This window comes from Otolemur garnettii, unplaced genomic scaffold (genome assembly GCF_000181295.1).
Source record: "Otolemur garnettii isolate 467f Iridium unplaced genomic scaffold, OtoGar3 scaffold00129, whole genome shotgun sequence".
Classification (NCBI taxonomy): domain Eukaryota; kingdom Metazoa; phylum Chordata; class Mammalia; order Primates; family Galagidae; genus Otolemur; species Otolemur garnettii.
The window spans coordinates 3,498,686-3,523,830 of NW_003852524.1; the positions used below are offsets into that span (position 1 = coordinate 3,498,686).

At 37.5% G+C, this 25,145-nt stretch overlaps 1 protein-coding gene across 44 annotated transcripts in view; it reads left to right on the top strand.

The window, feature by feature from the left end:
* Window positions 1–25,145, top strand: part of ANK2 (ankyrin 2) — a 654,255-nt gene that overhangs the window by 555,827 nt on the left and 73,283 nt on the right. For 40 of the 44 annotated variants that reach the window (XM_023518175.1, XM_023518165.1, XM_023518155.1 and 37 more), the window contains 6 exons: window positions 3,188–3,286; window positions 3,978–4,076; window positions 9,438–9,536; window positions 10,461–10,559; window positions 19,648–19,720; window positions 24,580–24,724. In XM_023518175.1, coding sequence (XP_023373943.1) covers window positions 3,188–3,286; window positions 3,978–4,076; window positions 9,438–9,536; window positions 10,461–10,559; window positions 19,648–19,720; window positions 24,580–24,724 — 614 coding nt within the window. Of the gene's footprint in view, window positions 1–3,187; window positions 3,287–3,977; window positions 4,077–9,437; window positions 9,537–9,870; window positions 10,321–10,460; window positions 10,560–19,647; window positions 19,721–24,579; window positions 24,725–25,145 lie in introns of those variants that run through there. The other 4 variants (XM_023518185.1, XM_023518187.1, XM_023518184.1 and 1 more) reach the window with 1 other exon arrangement.

The window sequence follows — 25,145 nt, forward strand, 5'->3', positions numbered from 1 at the left end:
CTTTGCATCTTGACTTTTCTCAGCAAGCCAGTTATGTTCATTTGTCTCTGTCAATCAGCTTTTTCTGCTTCTCTGTGTATGTGACTGGAGAGGCTACCCTATGGCTCCCAGGAGTTAACACCACTGTAATTCAGTGAGTCAGACCAGAACGCCCTGGTGTCTGCTGGTCCTAATCCTGAATTTCAGATAGATAGAGAAATAGATGATACATACATACATACACACATACATACAATGAAGGTTTCATCTGGGGTTTAGCTCAAACAACCGTTACCTCTAAACTGACAGGCCATGTCTACCTCCCAACTCATCCTGTAGCATGCTGAGATCAAACGCATCTCTGGGGAGGGGGCAGGAAACTCAGGAAAACAGAGTTTTGGAGCTAACTTCAGCCTAGCTTGGTTGTGGTGATGGAGGTCAGAATATCTGTTTTTCATGCAGCTTCTCGGTCATTTCAGCCTTGTCTACGGAATGGCTTTTGGGTTACCTCCCTATTAATTCTGATCGACTGGCAGTCAAGGATATAAGAGGAAAAGATATTATTCATATATAAACATAGTTAGATTTTTGCAAGTATACATCTATCAATTTATCTATCTAGATATAAATCCAGGTCTATTATCCTTCTGTCTCATATGTACTCCTCTAGAGCCAGCTGCTGAGAAACTGCACATTGGAAACTTATTTATAAATTAGTTTGCCATTTGGATCTCTTGGTGCTTTTTTAAAAAACATTTGTGTGGATTTAGTGACAATTATGTGTCTTAGAATTTTTCACACACATATGCAAATACTATGCTTTCTACATTTGTCTCATTGTCGAGTTCATTAGTGCTTTTAAAGGTATAAATTCTAAATTGGCCTTAGTAACATTTGTAAATAAATTCTGTAGCATGCATCCTTGAGAAAGAGATAAGAAACAGATGCCTGTAAATGTCTCTAATGTCCTGTGTTTTTCTTTATTCCTCGGAATTATTACAGTACAACCCTTGTCCATATACACTTCTCTGCCCTGCATCAAGAGTCTTCACAGATCCTTTTTTAAAGTATGTTGAGAGTTAGTCTTCCTGAAGAGACTTGGATTAGAATAAGAATGAACATGATAAAGCCTTATGATGAAATTCAGTGTATCAGCCAGACACTTGTTAAAGTCTGAGGCATGGACCCCCCTTATGGCTATTGAAATCATGTCATTCAGATGTCATTTATCCTGTTGAGGATATTATGGCCATAAAATATAGAATATTTTATTTAATATTAGTGTATTGTGAAGGCATGTATTTATTGTGTATTAAAAAGAAATCTTTATCTGAAAATAAACAAAAGAACCCCAGAAATTCAGCAAAATTCGATGTAGGATTAAAATTCTAGACAGTTCATGAAATTGATTTTGCAATGCTTCTGATGGGGTTATTTTTAATTTATGAAAAAGATAGGTGCATATTTGGAATCAGTTCACTGTGTCCTCTGTTAATGGTATTCTAAATACATTACTTTCTTTGAGAGTGTTAGCAGTCAGCAAATATTTAATGAGTATATTTGAGTTGCACACTCAGCAATGAAGAAAAATATTCAGTTTTCAATCACAAAGTGATTATGTTCTCTTTATAACAACAATTTCAATATTATCTTTCAGTGGTCTCCTATAGACAAAGGCATGATGTATTTGTCACTAACATAAAACTTTAGTAAATGTGTTCAGATATAATCTGAATAATACATTATGTAAATCTATATATAAAAAATACAACTTTGCCTTTCAGTTGGTATTATATAATAAGATAATGCCACACTGATACATTTTCCCATTGCTTTTGAAAAAAACAAATAATTACATGCTTCCTAAATAATTATATCTCAGTAAGAACTATAATATAGAACTGACAGTACATTCCTTATCAATCACCACAAAATAAAGCCATTTGTTGTGTCTCCCAGTGTATTTTAGGAAATAAATTACTTTTTTTGAGACTAACTCTTTCAATATCTTCTATTTTCTTGGTTTATTAAAAGGGTTAACATAATTTGATTTGGATATGCAAGTTTACCAGAGTAAACTATTGGGATTTTTCATACTAGTTAGTTTGTAGTTTTATGTTGTAGAAAATTCATTCTGAAAATAGAGCAGAAAAAGGCATGTGTATTTGAAATGCCATCAGAATTATTTTTGAGATTTGATGATCACTTCAGTGATATTTTTAAACAGGTCAACTGTCTTTGTAATGAGAAAATTTTTTTTATGTTTGCTATTTTAATATAGAGGAAATCAAGATAAGGATTGTTTTATCCCAATACTCAGATTTTTTTATACATCAGGATTCAATAATATTTCTTGAGAAGTAACATAATGCAAAAGGGTATGTCTACTATCTTACCCTGATATTTTATGAAAACTCAAAGCTAACCTCACACAAAGAGGTTAAAGAATCTTAGACCCTCACACAAAGAGGATTAAAGAATCTTAGACCCTCAAATAAAAGACCTCTTTTCCAGTTGTAGAATGGTTTCCTGTCAGTGTTATTTATATTTTTTTAAAGGTCAGAGTGTTTTTGATTTCCAGAAGTTAGTACCATGGCTAGAGAACATGAACGTTGAGGAACATGGCTTATCATTGTCAGCCCACCGGCGAAGGCAGGACAGCAGGCCTGCAAAGCAGTGGCGAACAGGGCTGGGATGGGATTACTTTTATAAAAATTTAGCATTTACTGGGAATGCTCAAGAAAGTATATTCTCTTTGAGTGCTAGAGAAAACTATTTTGAACTCATTTCCTGTAACTCTGTACATTTTTTTTTATGGTGAAGTGATATTCGGATATGAAGTAAATGTAGTAGTTGGTTAACCAATTATTAAAGTAAATAAATAGATTCAATAGGAGGCCCAAATGGGTTTGAAAAGAATATACTTTGGAAGCTTCCTACCTGAGTTATGTTGAAGTCCAGCATCATAATGGAAGTACCAAATATAGAAAATGAAAATGTAATTTGTCGAAAGTGTTGACTAACTTAGAGAAATGTGTCTTGGACGAAAAGTCACTAACTTAAAGAGTTTATGTTAGATGTCAAAAGATGCAGTTTCTAGGGAGAGGTGGCTAGGACTTTCCCAGGATTTTTTAAAGACATGACATTGTAGGTGATGCAATGTATTTTTTTCTTCAATTGTACCCCTTTGGCTCCGTTCTTTCTATAGAGTGGACTCACGTCCTTACACCTTGCAGCCCAGGAAGATAAAGTGAATGTTGCGGAGATTCTCACCAAGCATGGGGCGGACCGGGATGCTCACACAAAGGTAAAGCAAATCACTGTCAAGACCATGACAGATCATGGCTTGGACGACAGATCATGGCTAGCCCCAGTTTGGGTCACCCTATGTCTGGGACCTCCTCCCTCCATAAAAGTCTATTCTAAAGTATAAACTCTTGCTCACGCATCTATAGTTGCTTTCCGTTTCCTTCTGGAATCAAGTCCACATGGACAATATGGTATCAAGACAATCACATGAAGACTGCAGCTTTGCAGGCTCAAGTCTACTCTTTCCTTTGTTGCTTTAGCTCGTCTGGTTGACTTGCTGTTTTCTCCCTGCACTTGCTTGCCTTCATGCCCTGGGCCTGGAAACCTGTTTTTCCACTTTATGCCATTAAATTCTTACCCAGTCTTTAAGCCACTGTAGTTACAGCTTTCTTCTATCTCTTCCTGAACTTACCAGAATCAATCTCTCTTCACTATCTTCAGAAGGGATTATTTGTGTCTCTCTTAGTTTTTTGTCAGATTAAGTTACAGATGTGTCTGATCTCTGTGGCTGCTATTAAGTTCCTCGTGGCCAGGGATACAAATATAATTTGCTAAATAATATTTCTACACTCAAGTTGAATTTCTGCCCATCCTACAAAACTGAACACTCTTCCCTAGATTACTAATGACTACAGTAGTGAAAGTTCTACTTTATTTATTAAGTTGTCATTTATTATTATTATTTACAGCTTGGTTACACTCCTTTAATTGTGGCTTGTCACTATGGAAATGTGAAAATGGTCAACTTTCTTCTGAAGCAGGGAGCAAATGTTAACGCAAAAACCAAGGTAAAATACTGGTAGTCATTTTCATTTTCTAATAGCAAATCAAGACCGTAAATGACTCGCAGAGTTTTCCAGATAGTACCTAATGAACTTGTAATATTTCTTTCTAGCTTCGTACTGAATTGTGAACTATCACTTGTTTAAAAACCATATCACTGGCTTGGTGCCTATAGCTCAAGTGTTTAGGGCACCAGCCACGTACACTGGAGATGACGGTTCGAATCCAGCCAGGGCCCGCCATACAAAAATGACAACTACAACTTAAAAATAGCCAAGCATTGTGGCAGATCCCTGTAGTCCCAGCTATGTGGGAGGCTGAGGCAAGGGAATCACTTAAGCCCAGGATTTTGAGGTTGCTGTGAGGCCATGGCACTCTACCCAGGGTGACAGCTTGAGACTCTGTCTTGAAAAAAAAAAAACAAAAATCACTTTACAGTTGCCATGATTTTATGTTTTCTTAACCAGAGTGCATTATACATACGCCTATTGGTCAGTTCTGTGTGTGCCTTGATCCAACACTGCATGTATTCAGCTTTCAAAATTCAACAAATTTTTCATACTTCCTTAACTATGAAAAATTATGTTCTTATTGCTGAATAAAACTTTTCAAAAAGTACAGATAATTTTGCTTGCTTTTCGGGATTATGTTACTATCACTAACTAGCAAATTGCCCAGTACATTAGTCTTCAACACCCTATATATTTCCCTAGGCATAAAAATAAATGTTGGCTAAAAAAATAAAAAATAAATAGCATTTTCTATAACGAAAAAGATCCAGTCATGTGGACACTTCACTAGTTTACCAGAGCTACAAGTACATTATTTTATTTTTCCTTTTTTTTTAGTTCTTCTAAACTAATTTTGAAGAGGCTATTTAGTTTATTGTAACAACCTTTGACAGCCATGTAGGTTAGCTTCAGAACAACTTCTACTATAAAGTTATGTTGATTTAACAATTCACTGCAGGATACAATGGATCCTGCTCCAACCTCATGATGTTCTGGCAGATTTTCTTATTTCAGGGCCTTGCCCTCCTTCACCGACCCCTCATCCTCTTATGAGGAAATACACAGGTAACCTACACTGTGTGCCTTTCATTCTTATTGAACTCTGCCACATTGGGAACATCACGTGGTTGTGCTCAGTGAGCCAATAACGTGTAAGGCCTGTGAAGGAAGTTCTCAGGAATAAAAGAGAGCTGACCTGATCCCACAGGTAATATCTGAAGTATCCCATTCAGCAAAGCAAGGTCGGAACATGACTCAGTACACTCAGATTGGTTCAAGGTGAAGAGAAATGAGTACTGTGACTATGGCTATTATGCATAATATAACTTGCAGCTCCTGGTGCTTAGGTTCTAAGAAATATTTATTTACATTTTTTGTTAAAGTTCATATAGTAGAAATTTCTAATTATAGCTATGGGAGTGGGCTCAAGTCAGTGAGTGTGGGCACATTCAGGAGATTTCAAAGATATCACTCACAATGTGCTAATTACAAATATATAGCAATTTGATGAGTCAGTCTTCCTTTTTATGTTCTCTTGGAAGCAGAAACAAAATCATTTCTATATATAACCATTTATAAGCTAATTTAAAATAAAATTATTTTTTAATTATGAACATAAATAATACTGTTAACATTTAAGATTCAAATTTGTAATCTTCCTCTAGCAAGAAGAGCTGCTGCCTAGTTTCTGACCAATTCTTGAGTTCTCATGAAATTGTACTTTGACACTTATTTAAAAGCACTAATATAAATTCTCAGGCATTAGCCTCTAACATCATTTTTGCTGAGCCAGCTTACATGTAAGTATTTCAGGAATCCAGATATTGTCTTGAAATGCAAAATGTAACAACCAATCAGAGGTTAGTAGACTTTGGAGATGTTTATCCTGTTTTTTTGTCTAGTGTTGGATTGTTAAATTGGTTATAATATTTAGCAGGCAAACACTATATTATCTAGAGAGTATCAGTGACCTCCCTGCAGTCCTGCAGTTTGATATTCATCAAATGATCATTTCATTTAGAGAAAAATCTGATTTTAACATTTTAGTTTTATTTTTTTATGTGAACTATGTAGAGCTTTTACTGTAATATTTGGAGTGACATATTTTCAAAGGCATAGATAGATTAAGGTGACCAGATTTTAACATTGGTAAAGCAGGACACCATTGATGGAGGGGGGGCAGGGGTGGAGCGGAGGAGGGTTGTGTTCTTGATTAAAAATTTGGTCTATATGGAGGAACAACAATTTTCATAGAACACAAAAATAGTATTGTAATTTTTTGTTAATTTCAACATAAGTACAATTTACAAATATAATACATTAAAAAAATTATGTATAGGGCAGCACCTGTGGCTCAAAGGAGTAGGGTGCTGGTCCCCCTGGGTGACCTTGCCCAGGAGGGGAGTAGGGAGTTTACATTAGCCTTTTCATTTCCAAATGAAGTTACATTAACCTCTTCATTCCCAAATGGAGTTACAGTAACCTTTTCAGCAGCCAGAAACCGTATATTCCCTTCCCATTCTCCTGCCCTTCCCTAGCTTGTCCTGCATTCTTTCCAAAAATCAGGACTTTTTAAAAATGCCTCGGGACACAGGACAAATTGTTAAAAATCGGGATTGTCTCACTAAAAGTGGGATGTCTGGTCACATTAAGATAGATGCATACCTTGAAAGGCAGTCTTCCAGTAAACCCTTTGGAATTTTTTACATATGAAATGTTATCTCTAGAGGAAAATTTACATTTTCCTTGTCACAACTCATGTGTAACCATAGTTACTAAAAATTGGCTCATTGCTTTGAAAAAATAAACCTAACAATTAACTTTACTCCTTGAACATTCATGACTTGGCATAAAAGATTTGGAAAAGTGAACTTATTTTGTGGAACTCTTAGTTGCTTAAAATTAGAATGAAACCCTGTCATGACAGCTTGAGGCAAATCAGACTTGGTTAATTATATGTCAAACTTGTGAAAAGGGTTCAGAAGTATAGCATATCTAAGGAATTTCTTTATAAAATATACTGCAAAGATTAGAGAGCTCTTCATGGAAGGGAAACAAAAACCCTACCATAATCTTTGCTGGAATTATCGAGGCTAAAAATGAAAATATTTTCACAGACAACTTATTTGATCCTTCACCTAACTTGAAATTGTGGCTTTTTCATTTTACAAATGAGAAAACTGAGGTTTAGGGGATTTGTGAATAGTTGGTAGAAGAGGTAGTTCTCTAGAGCTTCTAGTTTATGACAGTGGATTAAAGATTCAGCCACACTTTCATGCAAAGACTTTCAAGAAATATTGTCATTTCTCAGAGATTTCAGGTGAAGGTTAGGTTAAGCCAGTCCTGGGGGACATTTTTCTGGTCACAGTGTCCACTGGGGGCTCTATATATGTACTGTGATCTATTGAGGGCAAGACTTATATATATATTTATAGGTAATTTATATTTACTTATATTATATATTTTAATATATTATTTATTATATAATTTAATGTTTGTGCCAAGTTATTTAGTACCTAGTATATGGTTAGGAGATGCTTGTTGAATGAATGAACTTGATTGATACTGGAGAGAAGTAAATTCAGTTGGTAAGACATAAAATTAATGGAAAGGAAGAAATTTTAGAAGAAAAAGCACATACTGTGTGCTCCTCCAGTGCCCCTGGTTTACCTGATTTGAGAACAGAGTCTCTGCAATAGCTATAGTTTTCTCATACTCCCTGTAATTGATTTATATTTCCAGGTTTCCTGGGGTCATTCCTTTGTAAGGATATATATATAGCAGATGTAAGGCGCCCAGTGTGGCAGAATGGGAATGTGCCAGACTTGGGGACACTCAGAGGCAGATGGACCCTCATACTTATGGGTACATTCCTAAGTACAGAAATGCCACAGTGGATGTATAGAAAGAATAATGTGGTGCCCACATATATAGATAGATGTACCACATAGACAAGTTAAGAGGATATGCATCTTGACCATGAGGCAACAGTGACCTTGTCTAAAAGGTCATTATACTACGTGTACACTACTCTTATCAGCTTAGGGTATGAGTGGGCCACTCAAACTCAGAGCCCAGGACAATTGGATCTGAAATATATAGATAAAATTTTATTAGGGGTGGGGCAATACATTTTTAAGGAGTAGTTCTGATAGCCATGGGTTGTTGTGGTCTTCTACACAGCAGCTGACTCTGGAATGATTATGGAGAAATTGATAAACTTGGTTGTTTCATCATGTCTGAAATGAGGAGAAAGATCTTCATTTACATTATCATTTGTTCATTGCTTATTAAGTCAGCCATTATTTATGAAACACCTACTCCGAGTCAAGTACCCTCATTTTCAGAATGGTGATGAAGAGGCAATAACTACAAGGTCCAGTGCCTGGATGAAATGAATGCATCATGAGTGGTCACTGTTACTGTTTCCTTGGACTTCCAAAGACTCAAATGCAATCTGTGATGATGGGATCAACCTGTATTACACCCACCACCCTCCAGGGTTCTGAGCAAGACTGGCCGCATGCTAACCTTACCAGCAATTCCCCCACAAGTCAGGGCTTACAGAGCTTCCACCTGCATGGAAGTTTAGACCAGAATGCCCCAAATCTAGTAAAGACTTTTTCTTTATCAAGGGGGGGGGGGCACACAGCTTCCAGCAAAGGCTTCTACTCTCTTAAATGCAGGTATATCCTTGTCTTTGACCAAAGCTGTTCACGGAAAGGAATGTAAGACTTAGTGAGATTTACTTTCTTTGAGTAAGAATCCCTAAATCTAAAGCCAAAGGTTAATTATAGGAAAGTGGGGTGGTGCCTGTGGTTCAAGGAGTAGGGCACTGGCTCCAAATACTGGAGGTGGCAGGTTCAAACCCAGCCCTGGCCAAAAACTGCAAAAACAACAACAAAAGATCATCTTGTATCTAAAATAAAATGTTAAAAAAAATTATAGGAAAGTGATGTGAACACACAGTGGTTTGTGTGATCCTCTGAAGTCTTCAGCTACAAAATTTTACCCTCCCTGGTTTCTCAGGGAAGAAATCATGGCGCTAATGCCCTTTCTCATTAAAACCTCCTCTCAGCATACCCAGTTTTAAATGCTAATTGGTTAAAATAGTTATAGTTAGCATTTGGAGCCCGTTAAACTTGTTGCAGAAACTCAGAAACCAGTCTCTTCTCTATTTAGTAGACCATAAGGTGTGAGGGAGTGTTTGCTGCTGAGAAATGGGTCGCTGGTAATCTTGGGCTCCAAATAAACAAAGCATTAGTGATGATTTTGTTGTAAATAAGACTCAGAAGTTCAAAATGAAGGCTAATCTAATTTTCCTCTCCCTCTGCCCGCCGCCACTGTTGTCCACAGAATGGCTACACGCCTTTGCACCAGGCCGCGCAGCAGGGGCACACGCACATCATCAACGTCCTGCTCCAGCATGGGGCCAAGCCCAACGCCACCACCGCGGTAAGGCAGCGGTGGCTTGTCCCCCACCACGCTTCCTTCTTCTTCTCTTGCCCCATGGCCTCTTGTCTGAGCTGAGTTCAGAAACATCGTTCTTAAATAAGCCCCGGACTCTGGAAAGCCCCAGATTTGGGGAAAGCCTTTTCAGAAGTCAGCGTGACTTCCCCGGAGTGCTTGCCCGGGGGAAAGCAGTTGGCCTGACTCAGTTGGCTCTCTCTAGAGCGCGGGCCCTCCTGCTTGGGGATTGCTGGAACGTGCTCTGCTTACAGCTGGCTCTCAGATGTGGGCAAGAAATCAAACCACTCCCTCCCCGCCTGCTTAAGCAGCCTCGGTGAAGGGTGCTGCTGGCTTAGACAAAGCTCCTTGGGTTGTGGAGCCATTGAAATGTAAACTAAGCCTTGCAATTAAACAAACCAGGATCCCCCAGTGGCCTGGGATTGCAGCCTGCTTGCTTGCTCATGTCACTTTGGTGCGTAGTGAGCATCTGCACAGCTGTAGCTAAGTATGTTACTGTGCCCCCCATGGTAACATCTTACCTGCAGCAGATGGCCTGACCTCTGACGAGGAGGAATAAGTGTGTGTCTGGTACTTGCAAAAAGTTTTTGGAGGCATCGAGAGGTTCTTTCCTAAGCACAAAACAGGATTTACAGAAGATATTTGACAACCTTAGGGTTAAAGCGTCAAGCGCTTCTTAGTAAAAAGAGCAGGCAGATGCAAGCTTGTTGTGTTACCATGGTGACCTGGGCTATAGTCTAAAGAAGTTACCAAGACAGATTTAGACGTAATGGTAAAAACTAGTGATTTTCCTAAGCTGTGCCTTGTTTTGGAAAGAAATGCTGGCTCATGCAGAGCCGCGGGTGATCTCATTGGCTCACATCTCAGTCCTCCCTCTCATTTCTCACTCTCTTTCTCTCACTCTGTCTTCAGAATGGCAACACGGCCTTGGCGATTGCTAAGCGTCTGGGCTACATCTCCGTGGTGGACACTCTGAAGGTTGTAACTGAGGAGGTGACCACCACCACCACGGTGAGTACCAGGGACGGGTCAGCATCTGCGCCGCGCTCTCGGCTCTCAAGCCACATACATGTACACTAGTTTTTCATCCACCAACTGCTTAGAACTTTTAGTTTTGAACTTTTTGTTGAATGGATTGTAGGATATACATAGATGTGTGCAGAAATAAATGAATTTTCACGATGAATTCAGGGGTTTTAGCTGCTTTTACTCAATGTAAATCTATACAAAATGTTTGAATAGTTTTATAGGCTTTAGTTCCTTTTTCTGTGACTGGCTGCTTTTTTCTGGCTCCTCTGACCTTTTTCTTTAGTTGCGTGTGACATCTACTGCTGGCAAAGTGGTAACGCACTCCCCACTGCAAACTTCTCATCCTAGCCAGGTCAGGCCAGCTTCTGGAAAGCCCCGGATCCTTCTAAAGCTGTGCTCGCTCACGTGTGTGGCCAAATGTGCAGCCGGTTGGAGCAATTCCTACTGAACTCTGCACCTTAGTCCTGATTATTATTTTTTATTCAAAGAGAGACCTGTATTGCTTAGTATGTGAACCATGAGTGTACCATGAAAGAGTATATATTTAAGTTTTCACTGTTCTGAATACAACCGCTGGTTCTTTAGGAGAGATTATCATCATCACTGTGTTTGCTATAGAGTCTATGAGAGTAAAGATGTTGATAATAGTGACTCCTAAAGCTCCGGGATCATTCAGCTTTAAACAAAAGCTTAAAGAAGGCCTCCTGAGAGGGGTGGGTGGGTGGGGGTTCTGGCTGAAAGTAGAAATGCTATTATATTTGCATTAATTCACTTATTAACTTTTTTACATAAAGCAGGAACTCTAAGAACAACGGCTGTTTCATTGTTCTTTGTAAAGTAGAAAAGTAGAACAACAGTAAAAGATTTCATGTCCTTCAGAGACAGTAAGACCGCGGATCAACCAATGAAGAATTCTGAATGAGGTTCTAGCTAGGAATGGTGCACACCGAGTTGGAGACCACATGGTTCTTTTGATAGATATGAGGAAAAAGAAAGGAATTTTGTTTCTTTAGGCTGACAGTAAGTCTCTGTTGACATAATGGAAGTGATGGAATATGGTTGGTTTAATGTACAATTTAAAATAGAGTGGAGTATGATTTATTAATGACCCGCAGGACACAGGCGGAATTTAGATGGGAGAGAATAGTACTGCTTGTTTCCTCAAGCAGAATTTTAAAACCGTTGGCCAGTATACCACCACATTTTTAAAGATTTAAAGTACAGCTTTAATAAATTATATAAGAGAAAGGTCTTCTCACTGTCTAGCACCGTGCTTGTAGGTCCCTGTATGGCTGAATATTAATGGCTTCTTCTTACAATATAATTTCCTAATCAACTGGCATCTTTAAAACAATGTGTACATCACACTAAATGAAGCCTTTCCACTAGGCAAGATGGGCCCAGCACGTCTATTCTTAGAAATCAACTTTTCTCTCAACTTTTCTGCGCTCCTTTTAGTCCTATAGGTGCATTGCATTTTTACAAAGTTACCAGTAGATGGCGAGCTTTTGCCTCTTGCTATCCGGGACCCACTTTTCTTCCATGGGTTTCTTTAACTAACTCTTTCCTTCATTATTTATCAGATATAAAACGTGTGCTGAGTTCTGTGCTGAGTATTACAGAGTCATCAGTGGTTAAACCGTTATTCCTCTTCATGACTTAATTATAGTGGGAATGGAGAATGGGACTTGGACTTCCTAAAAAAATACATTTACATCTGTCTTTTGCATTAGCAAAACTGTGGAACTTGTACAATTTCAAAGAGATGTCAGGTTCATAAATACTACTCAGAAGGAATGGCTTTAAACATAAAGATCTATATTTAAAAAGAATAGCAATTAGCTATTTGTAAGAGAGACTTCTGCGCTTAGAATTCAAGTTTTTAGGTGAAAAGTCAATAAAAAAATATAAAACATAACAGCATTTCTACCTTTGTGAAGACAGTAAGAACTCATTATCACATTAACTAAATACATACCCTTTTAGCTGAAGAGGTAGCTTTAATGGTATATGTTTTAATGCTTTTTTTCTTTACTGTATGCTTTACTTTAAATTGGCTTCTCTTATAATTGTTAAGTTCATTTTGTGAAATGGCATTTGGGGGTAAGGATTAAAAATTTGGACTTATTCACATCACTATGGGAGTCTGCTTACATCCGCACTTCTCTTTGGGAAGAGATTTTCAATCATTTCTTTTTCACATAATCTATTATAAATTTTGTTATAACAGTAATTAATATTAAAAAATAAAATTCATACGTGTCAGCCCTGGAGGTCAGATCTAGGTTTCAAATTTAGGTTGTTAGATTCCAATTTTAGTATATGTGCTACCGAAGCAAGCACAGGTTGATAGATTCCAAAGCCAGTGTTCTTAACCACTTTGACATAACCAAGCTTGGTTGTATTGAAAGTAGCTTAACAGAAATTTTGTGGAAGAACCCTTTTCACCTAATTTCTTTTTTGTTTTTTTTTTAATTGTTGGGGATTAGTTGAAGGTACAAGAAACTAGGTTACACTGATTGCATTTGTTAGGTATAGTCCCACTTCTTTTCACCTAATTTCGACCACAAAAATAACCCCATTTAACTAGTGCCCTTTACTGATTTTTATCGAAACATCATATTCAATATCATTTCCTAAAGTCTATAAATTCACTAAAAATAATTTGGAACTACTAGCTGATGATGCCAAATAGCACAAGAGACAACATAATAGGTAAAACTCTTAAAATTAAATTTAATGTTATCACCATCTAAAGGTTAACAGCTGAGTTACAATGACACAGCTGACACAGTAATTTCACATCCATTGGCTTCCTGTCCCGGGCCATTTGAGCAGCTATGTGATTTCTTTTTGATCAAACGAAGTTTCCTTGGCTATCCCTCCTTTTGAGTTCTTTACCCCAAGGTAAGAATAACATCATCGTGTAGAAAGGCAGCAGTTGGTAAAGGAAGAGTCACTGCTGTAGAAATTGCTGAGACATTTTGGAATCGGGGTTTGTTTCCTTAACCTTTGCTGTTCTAGCTTTACTTTGTAAGACACAGCAGGGGATTCAAGGCAGTTTAGCATTCTCAGGAGATTTTATGCATTTGCCAGAATGGATGTCAGACTGGTGGGGACATGTTTCCAGCAGCAGAAGCCAGCAAGCCCGATCTACTATTGCAGCTTGGAAGGGCTGTGAGATATGACTCACCTCTCCACTTATTGATCAGACACCATCAGTTATTTTTATTATTTGGGTAATTTTAAAGTGACCATGTCTTATATGCATATATAATGAATGATATGTAGACAATAAATTACTGGATAAATTACTAAAATAAAAATGATATTCTCATTTAAATATCGGGAAATATTTAAACAAGCAGTTAAGAAACTGTAAATATTCTAAGCCCTAAATCTTATCAGATGTCATGAGTGAGTTAAAATGGGAATCAGGGCAAGGGGATAAAGAGAGGTTGTTTAATGGGTACAAAAATACAGTTAGGTAGAAGGAATAACTTTCCTATTTAGGACCACAGTAGGACGACTATAGTTAAAAATTTATTATATTGGCTCGGCGCCTGTGGCTCAAGTGGCTAAGGCGCCACCCACGTACACCTAAGGTAGCGGGTTCGAATCCAGCCTGGGCCCACCAAACAACAATAATGGCTGCAACCAAAAAAATAGCTGGGCTTTGTGGCAGGCGCCTGTAGTCCCAGCTACTTGGGAGGTGGAGGCAGGAGAATTGCTCGAGCCCAGGAGTTGCAGGTTGCTGTGAGCTGTGATGCCACAGCACTCTAGCCAGAGGGACAGCTTGAGGCTCTGTCTCAAAAAAATATATACTAGAGGAGGGGATTTGAAATGTTTCCAGCACAAAGAAATTAGCTGTTTGAGGTGAGGAAGATCCTAATTACTCTAATTTGATCATTACACATTGTATGCTTATATCAAAATATGGCAAGTACTTTATAGATTTGAATAACTATTTTATATCCATAAAAATTAAAAATAGAGCTGGATACAGTGGCTTAGGCCTGTGATCCCAGCACTCTGGGAGGCCAAGGCAGGTGGATCCCTTGAGCTCAGGAGTTCAGGACCATCCTGAGCCAGAGCGAGACCCCATCTCTAAAAAGGTGGGAATCATAAAAACGACAATGCAATTAACACTTGCAAAGTTATTTGATACCTTTGGAGATGGAGCCAAAATATTTTCTATGAATATCAATCCATTGATTAGAAGCTAAACTGATGTTTTCACACAAACAATATCAATACATCCTGTACTATATGTGTGTATATAGCCTAAAATATCTATAGCTGTATAATATTTTATCTGTGTATCATCTTAAAGAGAAATTATCCTGAGCACAGAGAACCTTTTTAACCTTGGACTATTTTTCAATCTGTTATAATGGTCTCAACCACATCTACTTGGGTATCATTTTTGGTGACTCACCTTTGTTGAGATGGTCCAAAGCATTTACCTTAGATATTGTAGAAAATTGTTTTTATGTAATATTTAATTTAATTATCTAAGTTATATTAATATGTACGATCGGTATAAGTAGGTTTGGGAACAATAACAAGTTTAACCTGTAAGTCCAGCGATGGGAGTGGTGGGCGGGAGTTCCCAGGGTGGTATGAGGGCCACCATCACTCACTGTGCTGAGGCGGTGCAGTGAATGTATAGTACGAAGGAAATTGTTAACTGGCAGGAGTGGTTGGCAGAGTGAGGGATAGTTAAACATACTTTTTCTTTTGCAAAAGAACAAATATTATTCACTATCTATAAAGCAGCATGTGTAATTTATAAATATTATTCAGCATTTATAAAACATCCAGCTTTATTTTCTACATTTTTTCCATATCATGAAAAATGACAAAAACTCCTTATTAAGTCTTCCTTCCATCTATCATATTCTATTTGTTTCATCATATTATGAGATTTAATTACATCTTACTAAACTTATTTATAGTGTACTACTCACTTTAAGTTTTAAAGTGGTTTCTACTCTTGACCATAGCCTCTTAGATTGTATACCAGAAGGAGATGCCCGGGATCATTTAATTAATAGTCTTGTATTCAGATCCAGTTGCATAAAAGCATATTTATGTTTTAATAATCAAGTTTTCAATGGTACTTTGTTTAAAAAGAAAAGAAAAAATATGTATTCATTTTTTTCTTACTCACGAGTAGGAAGACTTTTTGTCATTTATTCAACAAATATTTATTGACTGGGTACGGCGGCAGCTCACACCCGTAATCCCAGCACTCTGGGAGGCTGAGACACGTGGATTGCCTGAGCTCACAGGTTTGACTCCAGCTGGAGCAGGAGCGAGACCCCGTCTCTAAAAATAGCCAGGCATTGTGGTGGACGCTTGTAGTCCCAGCTGCTTGGGAGGCTGAGGCAAGAGAATTGCTTGAGCCCAAGAGTTTGAGATTGCTGTGAGCTGTGATGCCAGGGCATTCTACTGAGGGTGACATAGTGAGACTCTGTATCAAAAACCAAAACCAAATCAAAACAAAACAAAAAACCCCAAATATTTACTGATGTTTTTCTAAGGGTCAAATGTCACAACCTGGTATAAATGATTACTATATTTACTACATTGCATATCTTCTATACAGAAAAATATCCACGACCAGTGTAAACATTGTGTGTAACTGTTTCTGTTGCCACATGAATTTGCTTATAATGACTCTGATAGCATTCAGGGACCAGATTAAAGCATCAGTTATTTCCATCCTCACAAGTACAAAGAAAATCAAGTCCCGTTATTGCCATCTGAAAATAGAAACTGAGACTACCAGGCAATATAACTGAATCATTTGAGAGGTATTGCCATCAATTATTTTCAAACAGAGAAGCATCCTCTTATGAAAATGTTGACTATAAAGGGCAAATGCTCACAAATATTTCTGGAAAAAAAGGACTTTTTGGTATAGGGTAATATGGTAAACATTCTTTTCCATTGTTGAATCCTTTTATTTACACTTAAATACTTAGAAAGTTTCAAGAAAAGTTTAAAAGGGTATCTTAGTAGGGTGGTCTCCATCTTATACTAATATTGTAAAGGCAAATCATTTTCCACAATTTGTATACTTTCCATAATACAGGAAAATGAATCTTAAATTGAGCTGCCCAATACGCCCACCTGAGGAATTAAAAAAAAAAAAATAAACCCTGGGTTTTACTATGACTGGGCTCTGTTCTTAAGGATTTTGATTTAATTGGTCTGTGATGAGACCTAAGCAACAATGTTTTAAAAAATTCCTATAATTCTAATGTACTAGAATTATATCTTAGCTAGAGCTGAACACCACTGGTATAGAATAATAGATTATAATTTACTGTGCTGAATTTATAAATTAAAATTCACAATATGAAAATCATAAGGAAATGGTACACATGTTATTGTCGTCTTTTTGAGTTTCTCATGCAGCACGTATTTGCCGACTGTGTGCTCTTCTCCGGATCTGTGGCTGGGCGCCTTTGCCTTTAACAGAGCATTTAGTTTTCTTTCAATGAGGAAGAAACAACCGAATTATTTAAACTTCCCTAGAAACACGCAGGCATGCAGAATTGACTACCCCGTTCTCTGACTGTGTCACCGTGTAAATGACGTGAGGCTTTCTTTACTTTCTCTATTTCCTTTTGTCTTTTTAACTGAAACTCCACCCCAAAGAAAATCTATTTATTCATGGGGATTTTTTTAAATTTCAAAATATTACAGGGACACAAATGTTTTTGTTTACACGGATGGCTTTTGTAAAGCTTGAAGGAGGGCTATAATGAAATGCATTTCTTTGCATAATTTTTCATCTGACTGTATTTTGGGTTCTGTAGAAACGATCTTCTTCTTCAGTGACTCCCACTCCTACATGGGAGGCGGACAGCAGACGTGGCCCACAGAGCTGTGTGTGGGGTGGTGCACAAGAGGCCCTGGGAGCACATAGCCACAAATAAACAGTGTTAAACAAAGAGATGCACTGGGGAGGGGCAGGGACTGTTTCTCTGAGGGAGTCACATCGAAGATGAGCCAGGAAAAGAGGGGCAGGAGGATTTCTGGTGGATGGAAGAATATGGGGAAGAACTCAGAAGTGGGAGAGAAATGGCTTGTCCAGGAAATAAAAGCAGCTTCACGTGGTTGTTAACAGGGAGTGAGACATGAAACCTCACTCCTTCTCCCTCTCCCTCTTTGTCTATATGTTGAGGGCTCTTCTGACCAGGCCATCCACCTTTGTGCTAAAGAAATGGGCAGCCACTGGAAGGCTCCTGCCATATCACATTAGGACGCTCACTCTTAACACATAGGTATTATACACAGGTATTACACATGTGCAGTGTAGGGTGTAATTCCCCAGTTGAATTTAAGTAGTAGACCAGTTGAATTTCTTTGTAAACAGTTAAAGTTCTCTACTGTTTTTGGAAAGAAGAAGAATTGGCAATAAGGTCATTACAGACATTCAAACAGATCCTTAATACTTATGTGGCAAAGCTTAAAAAGTTAGACAATCTTTGTATTGTACTTTGGTGGCTTTTGTTGAAGATTATACTCTTACTTCAAGGCATTAGTTTTTTAAAGGTATCCAGTGCCAATTACTGCTCTCAGTGCATTTTCAATAGAGAAACTGGAGGTCGGAATTGAGACTCAATAGTCTTTAGGTGATATTTAAAGTCATGAGATTTTTTCTTTTCTTATTTTTGTACATGTGTCTCCATGGCAAATAAAAATTATACATAGTTAAGGTTTATGACATGATGTGGAATGGCTCAATCAAGTTAAATAACATATTTATCACCTGACATACATATCCTCTTCACATACAGCCATTTTTCAAGTATACATACAGCACATTGTTAGCAATTGTAGTCACCACTTGTACAATACATCTCTTGAATTTCTTTCTCTTGACTCACTGAAATTTTGTATCCTTTGATCAACACCTCTCCAATGCTCCTCCTACTCCATCTCCAGCACCTGGTAACCAGCATTCTACCCTCTGCTTTCATGAGTCTGAATTTTTAGATTCCACGTATAAGTGAGATCAAGCACTATTTGTCTTTCTGTGCCTGGCTCATGTCCATTATCGTTTAATCACTGTGGTATGCAGTCGGCACTCAGAATGGTTCTTGACTGCATGAATGACTAAAAACTTAAAACCTCTTCATTTTTAACATGAATTTAATATTGAATTACAACAATAATAATGATGCTAGCTAATGTTTCTTGAGTACTAACATGCAAGTATTGTTCTTAGAGCCCTTGAATGCATTACATCATTTCACCTTCATATCCACTTCATGAAGGACTGTTCTATCCTTTTTCATGATTGAAGAAATTGAGACAAAGAGAGGTTAGGGCACTTTCTAGGTCTTCATAGCTATATAAGTGATAAATTCAGAATTTGAAGTCGGGCATCCTGACTCAGATTCTTATCTCTCAACCGTACACCGTACCTCAGGAATGAAAGCCAGTGGATGTGATGGCTGTGTAATGTTATCATGCAAGGAACATAAGCAACACACTAGAACTCTATCCCAGTGAAGTATTATCATACACCAGGTTGAGCTCCTACTGTTCGTCCTCTGATCCCAGCAGAGATGTGTGTCCCCTTTATGCTCAGACAGTTTATGTCTTTACTTTGTTTACAGCTTCTTTTTGAATGGCTTGCTTTCTTTATAATAAGATGCATATGTTCCTGGCTTCTTTTTAAAACTTTTCTGGACGCATTGCTTAGTTCATTTTCAGGGAATCCCTGAGAACATTAATCTGCTGTATTGAGATGTATGACTAATTATTCATGTCATGGCTAAGGAATTTAGTTTTTTAAATAAGAACTCAAAACAATGAACTGTCACTCGTACAACTTCACTGGAGTAAATGATCATTTATCTTCAGAAAGAACAAATGAGTTTTCACAAAAGAGGGTAAGTTTCCAAATTATACATGTGGAAAAGATGGAACGTTGAGGGCCTGCGGGCTGGTGGCTGCTATTGCAGGCTGGCTTCCTGGGGTGTGATTCTTCTCGTCTTTTATTTGATTTTGTTTTTAACCTGAGCATTAATGATTTTTATTTTTCCAGACTATCACAGAAAAACACAAACTAAATGTTCCTGAGACGATGACTGAGGTTCTTGATGTTTCCGATGAAGAAGGTAAGACTTTTTATTCAGTACTCCGTGACAACTGTCACATTCTGACCCAAGGGCAAGTCCTCTTTTTTACCAGGGACAGAAACTGGAGCTGTGGATAACAACATCTTAACATTTAAACTCGCTCCTTCACTTTTGTTTCAGAACGTTTACTTTTGCAGAGAGGCAGGGGCTGGAAGAGAGGCTCTGATTCGTGTATTTTCTCCTGGCGTTACCCATGATGTCTATTAAATAACAGGGCTGGATAAGGGGAAAGAAACTGGAAAATAGTTGCCTGTCATACAATTACTAGGAAAATGGGTTTTACTTATGTTAAAAAAATATTTCATTATTCAAATAACCTTGAAGACCTTAAAGTTTACTCCATCAATGAGTATCCTTTATTAATGGAGAAATTTCAATTGAGAAATTCTGTGTTTTGAATGGTTCACATGTGCAAAAAACATTTTAAATCCAGAGGAAAATAGCCTTAGGATAGGTTAAAAATAGTATAATAGCAATTAGTACAAATCCAACATAAGAGTGTAATTCTTTAAGTCAGAAAATGTGCCCCTTAGAGTTTTAGAGGTGATAATAAATGATGTAAGGCAAGGGATTTCAAAGTCCTGAGACTTTTCTAGAAGGAGAACTGGACCTGCCAGGGTAGGGTAGGGCATCATGCTAGAGTCAGAGATTGGGCCACTAGGGTTTCTGGCTCCTGACTTCTACTTCGTCTAAAGTTGTAGACTTTTCTTCACTTTGTGAATTTTGAATTTCCATGGAATACTCCACATGAACAAAAAATTTGCTGCTAATAAATCATGATAGCAGCAGCATATAAAATATTCAACCAAGTTTGAGTAGTGCAAATTTTGGTCAAATGAACTTGACTGGGAAAAATTAGTGTCATAAAGGATAGTCATAGGTCTATTACTAACTGCTTTTGGCAAGAAATATTAAGGGTATTTTTTAGGTTAAGGTAAAATCATAAGATAAAACTTCACATTAAGATATTCTTCTTTGGAATACATTTGTTAAATCGCCTATTGGCAATAGGCAGCGAGTCGTCTCAGCTTTTATAAGAATTTATGATAAAAATGAACAGATGCTGGGTCAGTGTATTATTATGTATAAATTAAAAGATGTTGTGAATGCCAGCAGATTCAAGAATTATAATTTTGGGTTCTGTCCTAATACTTACCAACTAATTTTCCATATTTTGTTTTATGGAACCATATGTCTTATCTTTCACTTGTGTGTTGAACAGCTTTTAAACAGTTTGGTGACCACTTTGTTGATGGGGAAGCACTTAGTGATTCAGGTACCGTTAGAGGAAATGGTTGGAGTGAAAGTTTTTCTTTGCTTTTGCTTCTTTTAACTGGATAGCAGCAAACTGCTTAATATTTAAATCTGTGTTCCTAATACTAATCTGTTTCTTTTGAACTAGTTTGTGTAATGTGAGTGGAATTGTATACATATGCATTTGAATGCATGGATTTTATTAACTCTGAAGTTTAAGGCCATGACTTTTCCTCTAAATTTATATTCTAAGAAAAGATATTAGCTGTAGAAAATACTTATACAGTGTTCATCAGATAACTTAATTATGTTAAGAGATCTCAATAATAGTTGCAAAATCATTAGTAGAATGTCTCTTGTGGTGGGAGTAGTTTTCTATTTTTAGAAATAGCCCAAAACTTAATATTTTTATTTCTCAGATGAAAATTCAAGTTGAATAATTTTTATGTGAAGAATCATTTGAATATTGTTAAGTAACTTTTTCATGCAAATGATTAGTATAAATGAAGTTGGCTCATTGACATTGCCAATCTTTTTATATTTTGCTCCATTAAAATGTTTTTATGGGACCTGCTATTACCTACTTGGACACAGGCAACAACATGTGTTTGGTAGTTAATAGCCAATCCTTGTGTTCTCTACAGAATCTATTATTTTAATGGCAGTAACAATATATCAATACCCCAACTGAGTATTCAAACCAAGTATAGATGGCCTTTCAGGCTAACTTGCTATAAACAATTATCAATATTCACTCGTGAATCCAATTACCAAAGAGTAAATGTATGAAAAGTTCTCTACTCACACAAATAAGAGCTGAAGATTTTAATCCAAAATATTGTATTAAAACAGGTGCTTACCCTTTATCCTGCCTTGACTTGGGCAAGGATATAGTCATACTGCATGCCTATATAGGTAATTTATGGAGAGACACATGTTGGCAGGGGATGGGGAAAGAAGATGAGTTCTGTTTCAGACATGCTAAATCTGAGATGTTCATTAGGAAATCCAGGAGAAGTCCAGAAGGCTATTTAAATATGGAACCTCAGTTTGTTAGAGAAGCCTGGGATGATACAAATTTGTGTTTAGTTAGTAAATAGTGGTGCTTGAAGTCCACATGGTAATGTATGAAATAAGAAGAAAGGGCACATAGGCGACAACAACATCTAAGGGAAGTAGAGAGTGGGAAGAAAGACTTGAAGATGGTGGGAAGATAAGGAGAGATTTGTAGCCAAGAAATTAAGGACAGTCGTTATCCCAAGAAGTCACCTCTTGGCTACTGATTAACTGCTAAAATTAGCAAGCATCTGTTTAATAGGTTTGTCTGTGAAGGAAAAGGAGTCAGAGTATCAAATAAATAAGGGCTAAGAGTCGGGGGAAGAAGTTACTGTATTTCAAGGATGGCAGAAGTATGGGTATCTATCTGTGGAAGGGGAAAGACTTCAACAAAGTCTTCTATAAAGGAGAGGAAGCTACAGATGAAGGGCCTAGCAGAGAAGGCTTCTAAGAAAATGGGCAGTGATAAGGATCTGGAGGCAGAGATGGGCCAGCTGTAATGGGCAGGAATCTCTTCCCCTACCAACAGAGGCAAGAATATGATCATTGTATTTTGGGAGCACATTAAACATCTTTAAAGCTTTGAACCATATGCAGAATTTTCTAGTAATGGACCATCTTGGGTAATTTTTTCCCCTTAAACTGATTTTTTACATTCTGCTAATTTCTACCAGCAGTTACTTTGTATCTCTCCCTGCTGATAAGTGCTACCAAACAGCAGGCTTTCATACACAAGTGTCTTGGAGAGAAATTGTTTGTATGTAGCACTGGCAAGATTCACATTGAGATAGGTACCTTTCCAGCTAGTGCCAACATTGGATAACGTTCTAGACACTAGTTCCAACAGTCAGGGAGCTGGCTTCTTTGGACCATTTTTCTCTCTAAGACATGATCAAAACATCAAGATATATATCCAAGGCTGCCATAGGAGTCTCTAAAACTTTGAAATCTCTCTTTTAGTAGCAGTGAACTTTGCGGCTTCTTAAGCATCACAACAACACCATCAAAGTGAAGAGAAAAGGGAGAATGTAAAAGGCATCCACTATCTCATGAACTCAGCACAATCAGCAGTTTTTAAATTGTGCCTTGACTTGTCATTAGAGTCACAAAAATTTGACATATAGTAGAACCTCTGTAAATTGACCACCCAATGGACTGTAATGAACTGGTCAACATGTAGCAATGTTAACATAAGGAACCAGACCTACAGTACAGATACCTACAGGTGGTGTGTGTCTGGTCTATGAAAATTAGGTTACTTAAGGAGATGATCAATGTAGGGGCTGGTCAGCTATGGAGGTTCTACTGTATTTAATTAAAAATATGCTCTTAAAATGACTTTCACTCAATGTTTTAACAAGATTCTGTACACATCTAAGGGGAGGGCCAGGCCCAGGCAGTTCTTCTACTTGTTCCACATGATAAAGCACAGGGCCTGCTCCTCCAGACTTGGAGTCACGTCAGCTAGACTGTCTTCATTTCTCTTATTTTTCGCACCTTCTTCTCTTAGAAGCCTCCTCTCGCTTCCAAGGTAACAACAGGGAAAGATAGAGGGGAGGAATAAGAGGCCTTAAAATGCGGACCCTATTTTATTAAGGAATTTTGAAGAATAAGAAAAACCAAGAAATTAAAGTTCACATTGAGTTGTATTTGTTCCCTGTGACTATCTTGGCTGATGAGCGACTATAGAAAGAACTGGCAAATAAGGAGAAGCAAGATGAAGTGAAAAAACAAATCCAGAGGGACAGGATGCCCCAACCCGGGTAGTACTAGGCATTTGGTGCCAGAAAGCAAAGCTCAACTATCTTAGATTCTTGAAAACCAGGGTAGGTGGGGGAAAGAGAGAAAGAGAGAGTATTCAAGCCAACTTCAGTTTTTAAATAGTCTTTTTTTGGTCTCTTGCTTAAGGTATCTGTAATACAAACTGGTATTATTGCTGGTATTATGTAACGGATCCTACACTCAGCCATTCCCTTTACTTTTTTCATGAATGAGAATAGACTTAGTCTTCCCAAATATTAATAAAACAAAACTCACGGATTTTTTAAAAAATTAATTTAGCCTTGTACCCAAAGAGGACTGCCTGTGTTTTAGTATATCTGTAGTTAGAATTCAGCTCAGAAATTTTTTTCTCCCAGAAATAAACAAAAGGGGTATGTCCCAGTTTAATACTAAAAGAATTGAAGGCTGTGTTGACCAGTCTGATGGAAGTACTTCAGATTGCATGTGAAAACCCCACACTGTACCCCAGAAGTGCATTAATGTACATAGTTACCATTCAATTAAAAAAAAATACTAAAAGAATTATAATCACGTCATTATTTCTTCTTGGTAAGTACTAAAAATTCAAATATTTCTCTAAAATTTAGCACTTTGTAATGGTCTGCCTGTGTTCTACATTCTTCTAGTATGCTGCGTTTTATTAATGTTAAGGCTATTTTGTTGATGCATTTCACCATTGAGAGCATGTTTTGTAGTTAATATTACATTCAACAAATGATTCTCCATCTTCCTCTGATTACTTCAAGGTGATGACACAATGACAGGTGATGGGGGAGAATACCTTAGGCCTGAGGATCTAAAAGAACTGGGTGATGACTCCCTACCCAGCAGTCAGTTCCTGGATGGTATGAATTACCTGCGATACAGCTTGGAGGGAGGACGATCTGACAGGTATCACACAAAGCTTCTACTTGATGTGGGCCAGAAGTGTTGGCAACGCCTTTTTCTGGTGATAATAACAAAGTAGAAGTAGTCATTGAGCACTGAATAGGTACCAACTCTCAGCAGCTACCATGTTATCTTGTTCCATTCTCTTAACAACTTTAGAGAGTACCCATTTTGAAGAAGAGGAAAATGAGGCCTAGAAAAATTAAATAACTTGGTAAAGTCAAATATCTATGAAGATGGAAAACCATGATAAAAGAGTGCTCTGCCATTAAATGTGATGTTTTTAATCATCTGCCACTTTTTTTCTCCATGGAAACCGAATGAACAGTTTTGTGCTACACTCAGTCCCACTGAGTGGTGTCTATAGACATTTTTAATTCTCTTAATTCTCCACCTGCCTTTTGTCATAATTTATGTGAATAAA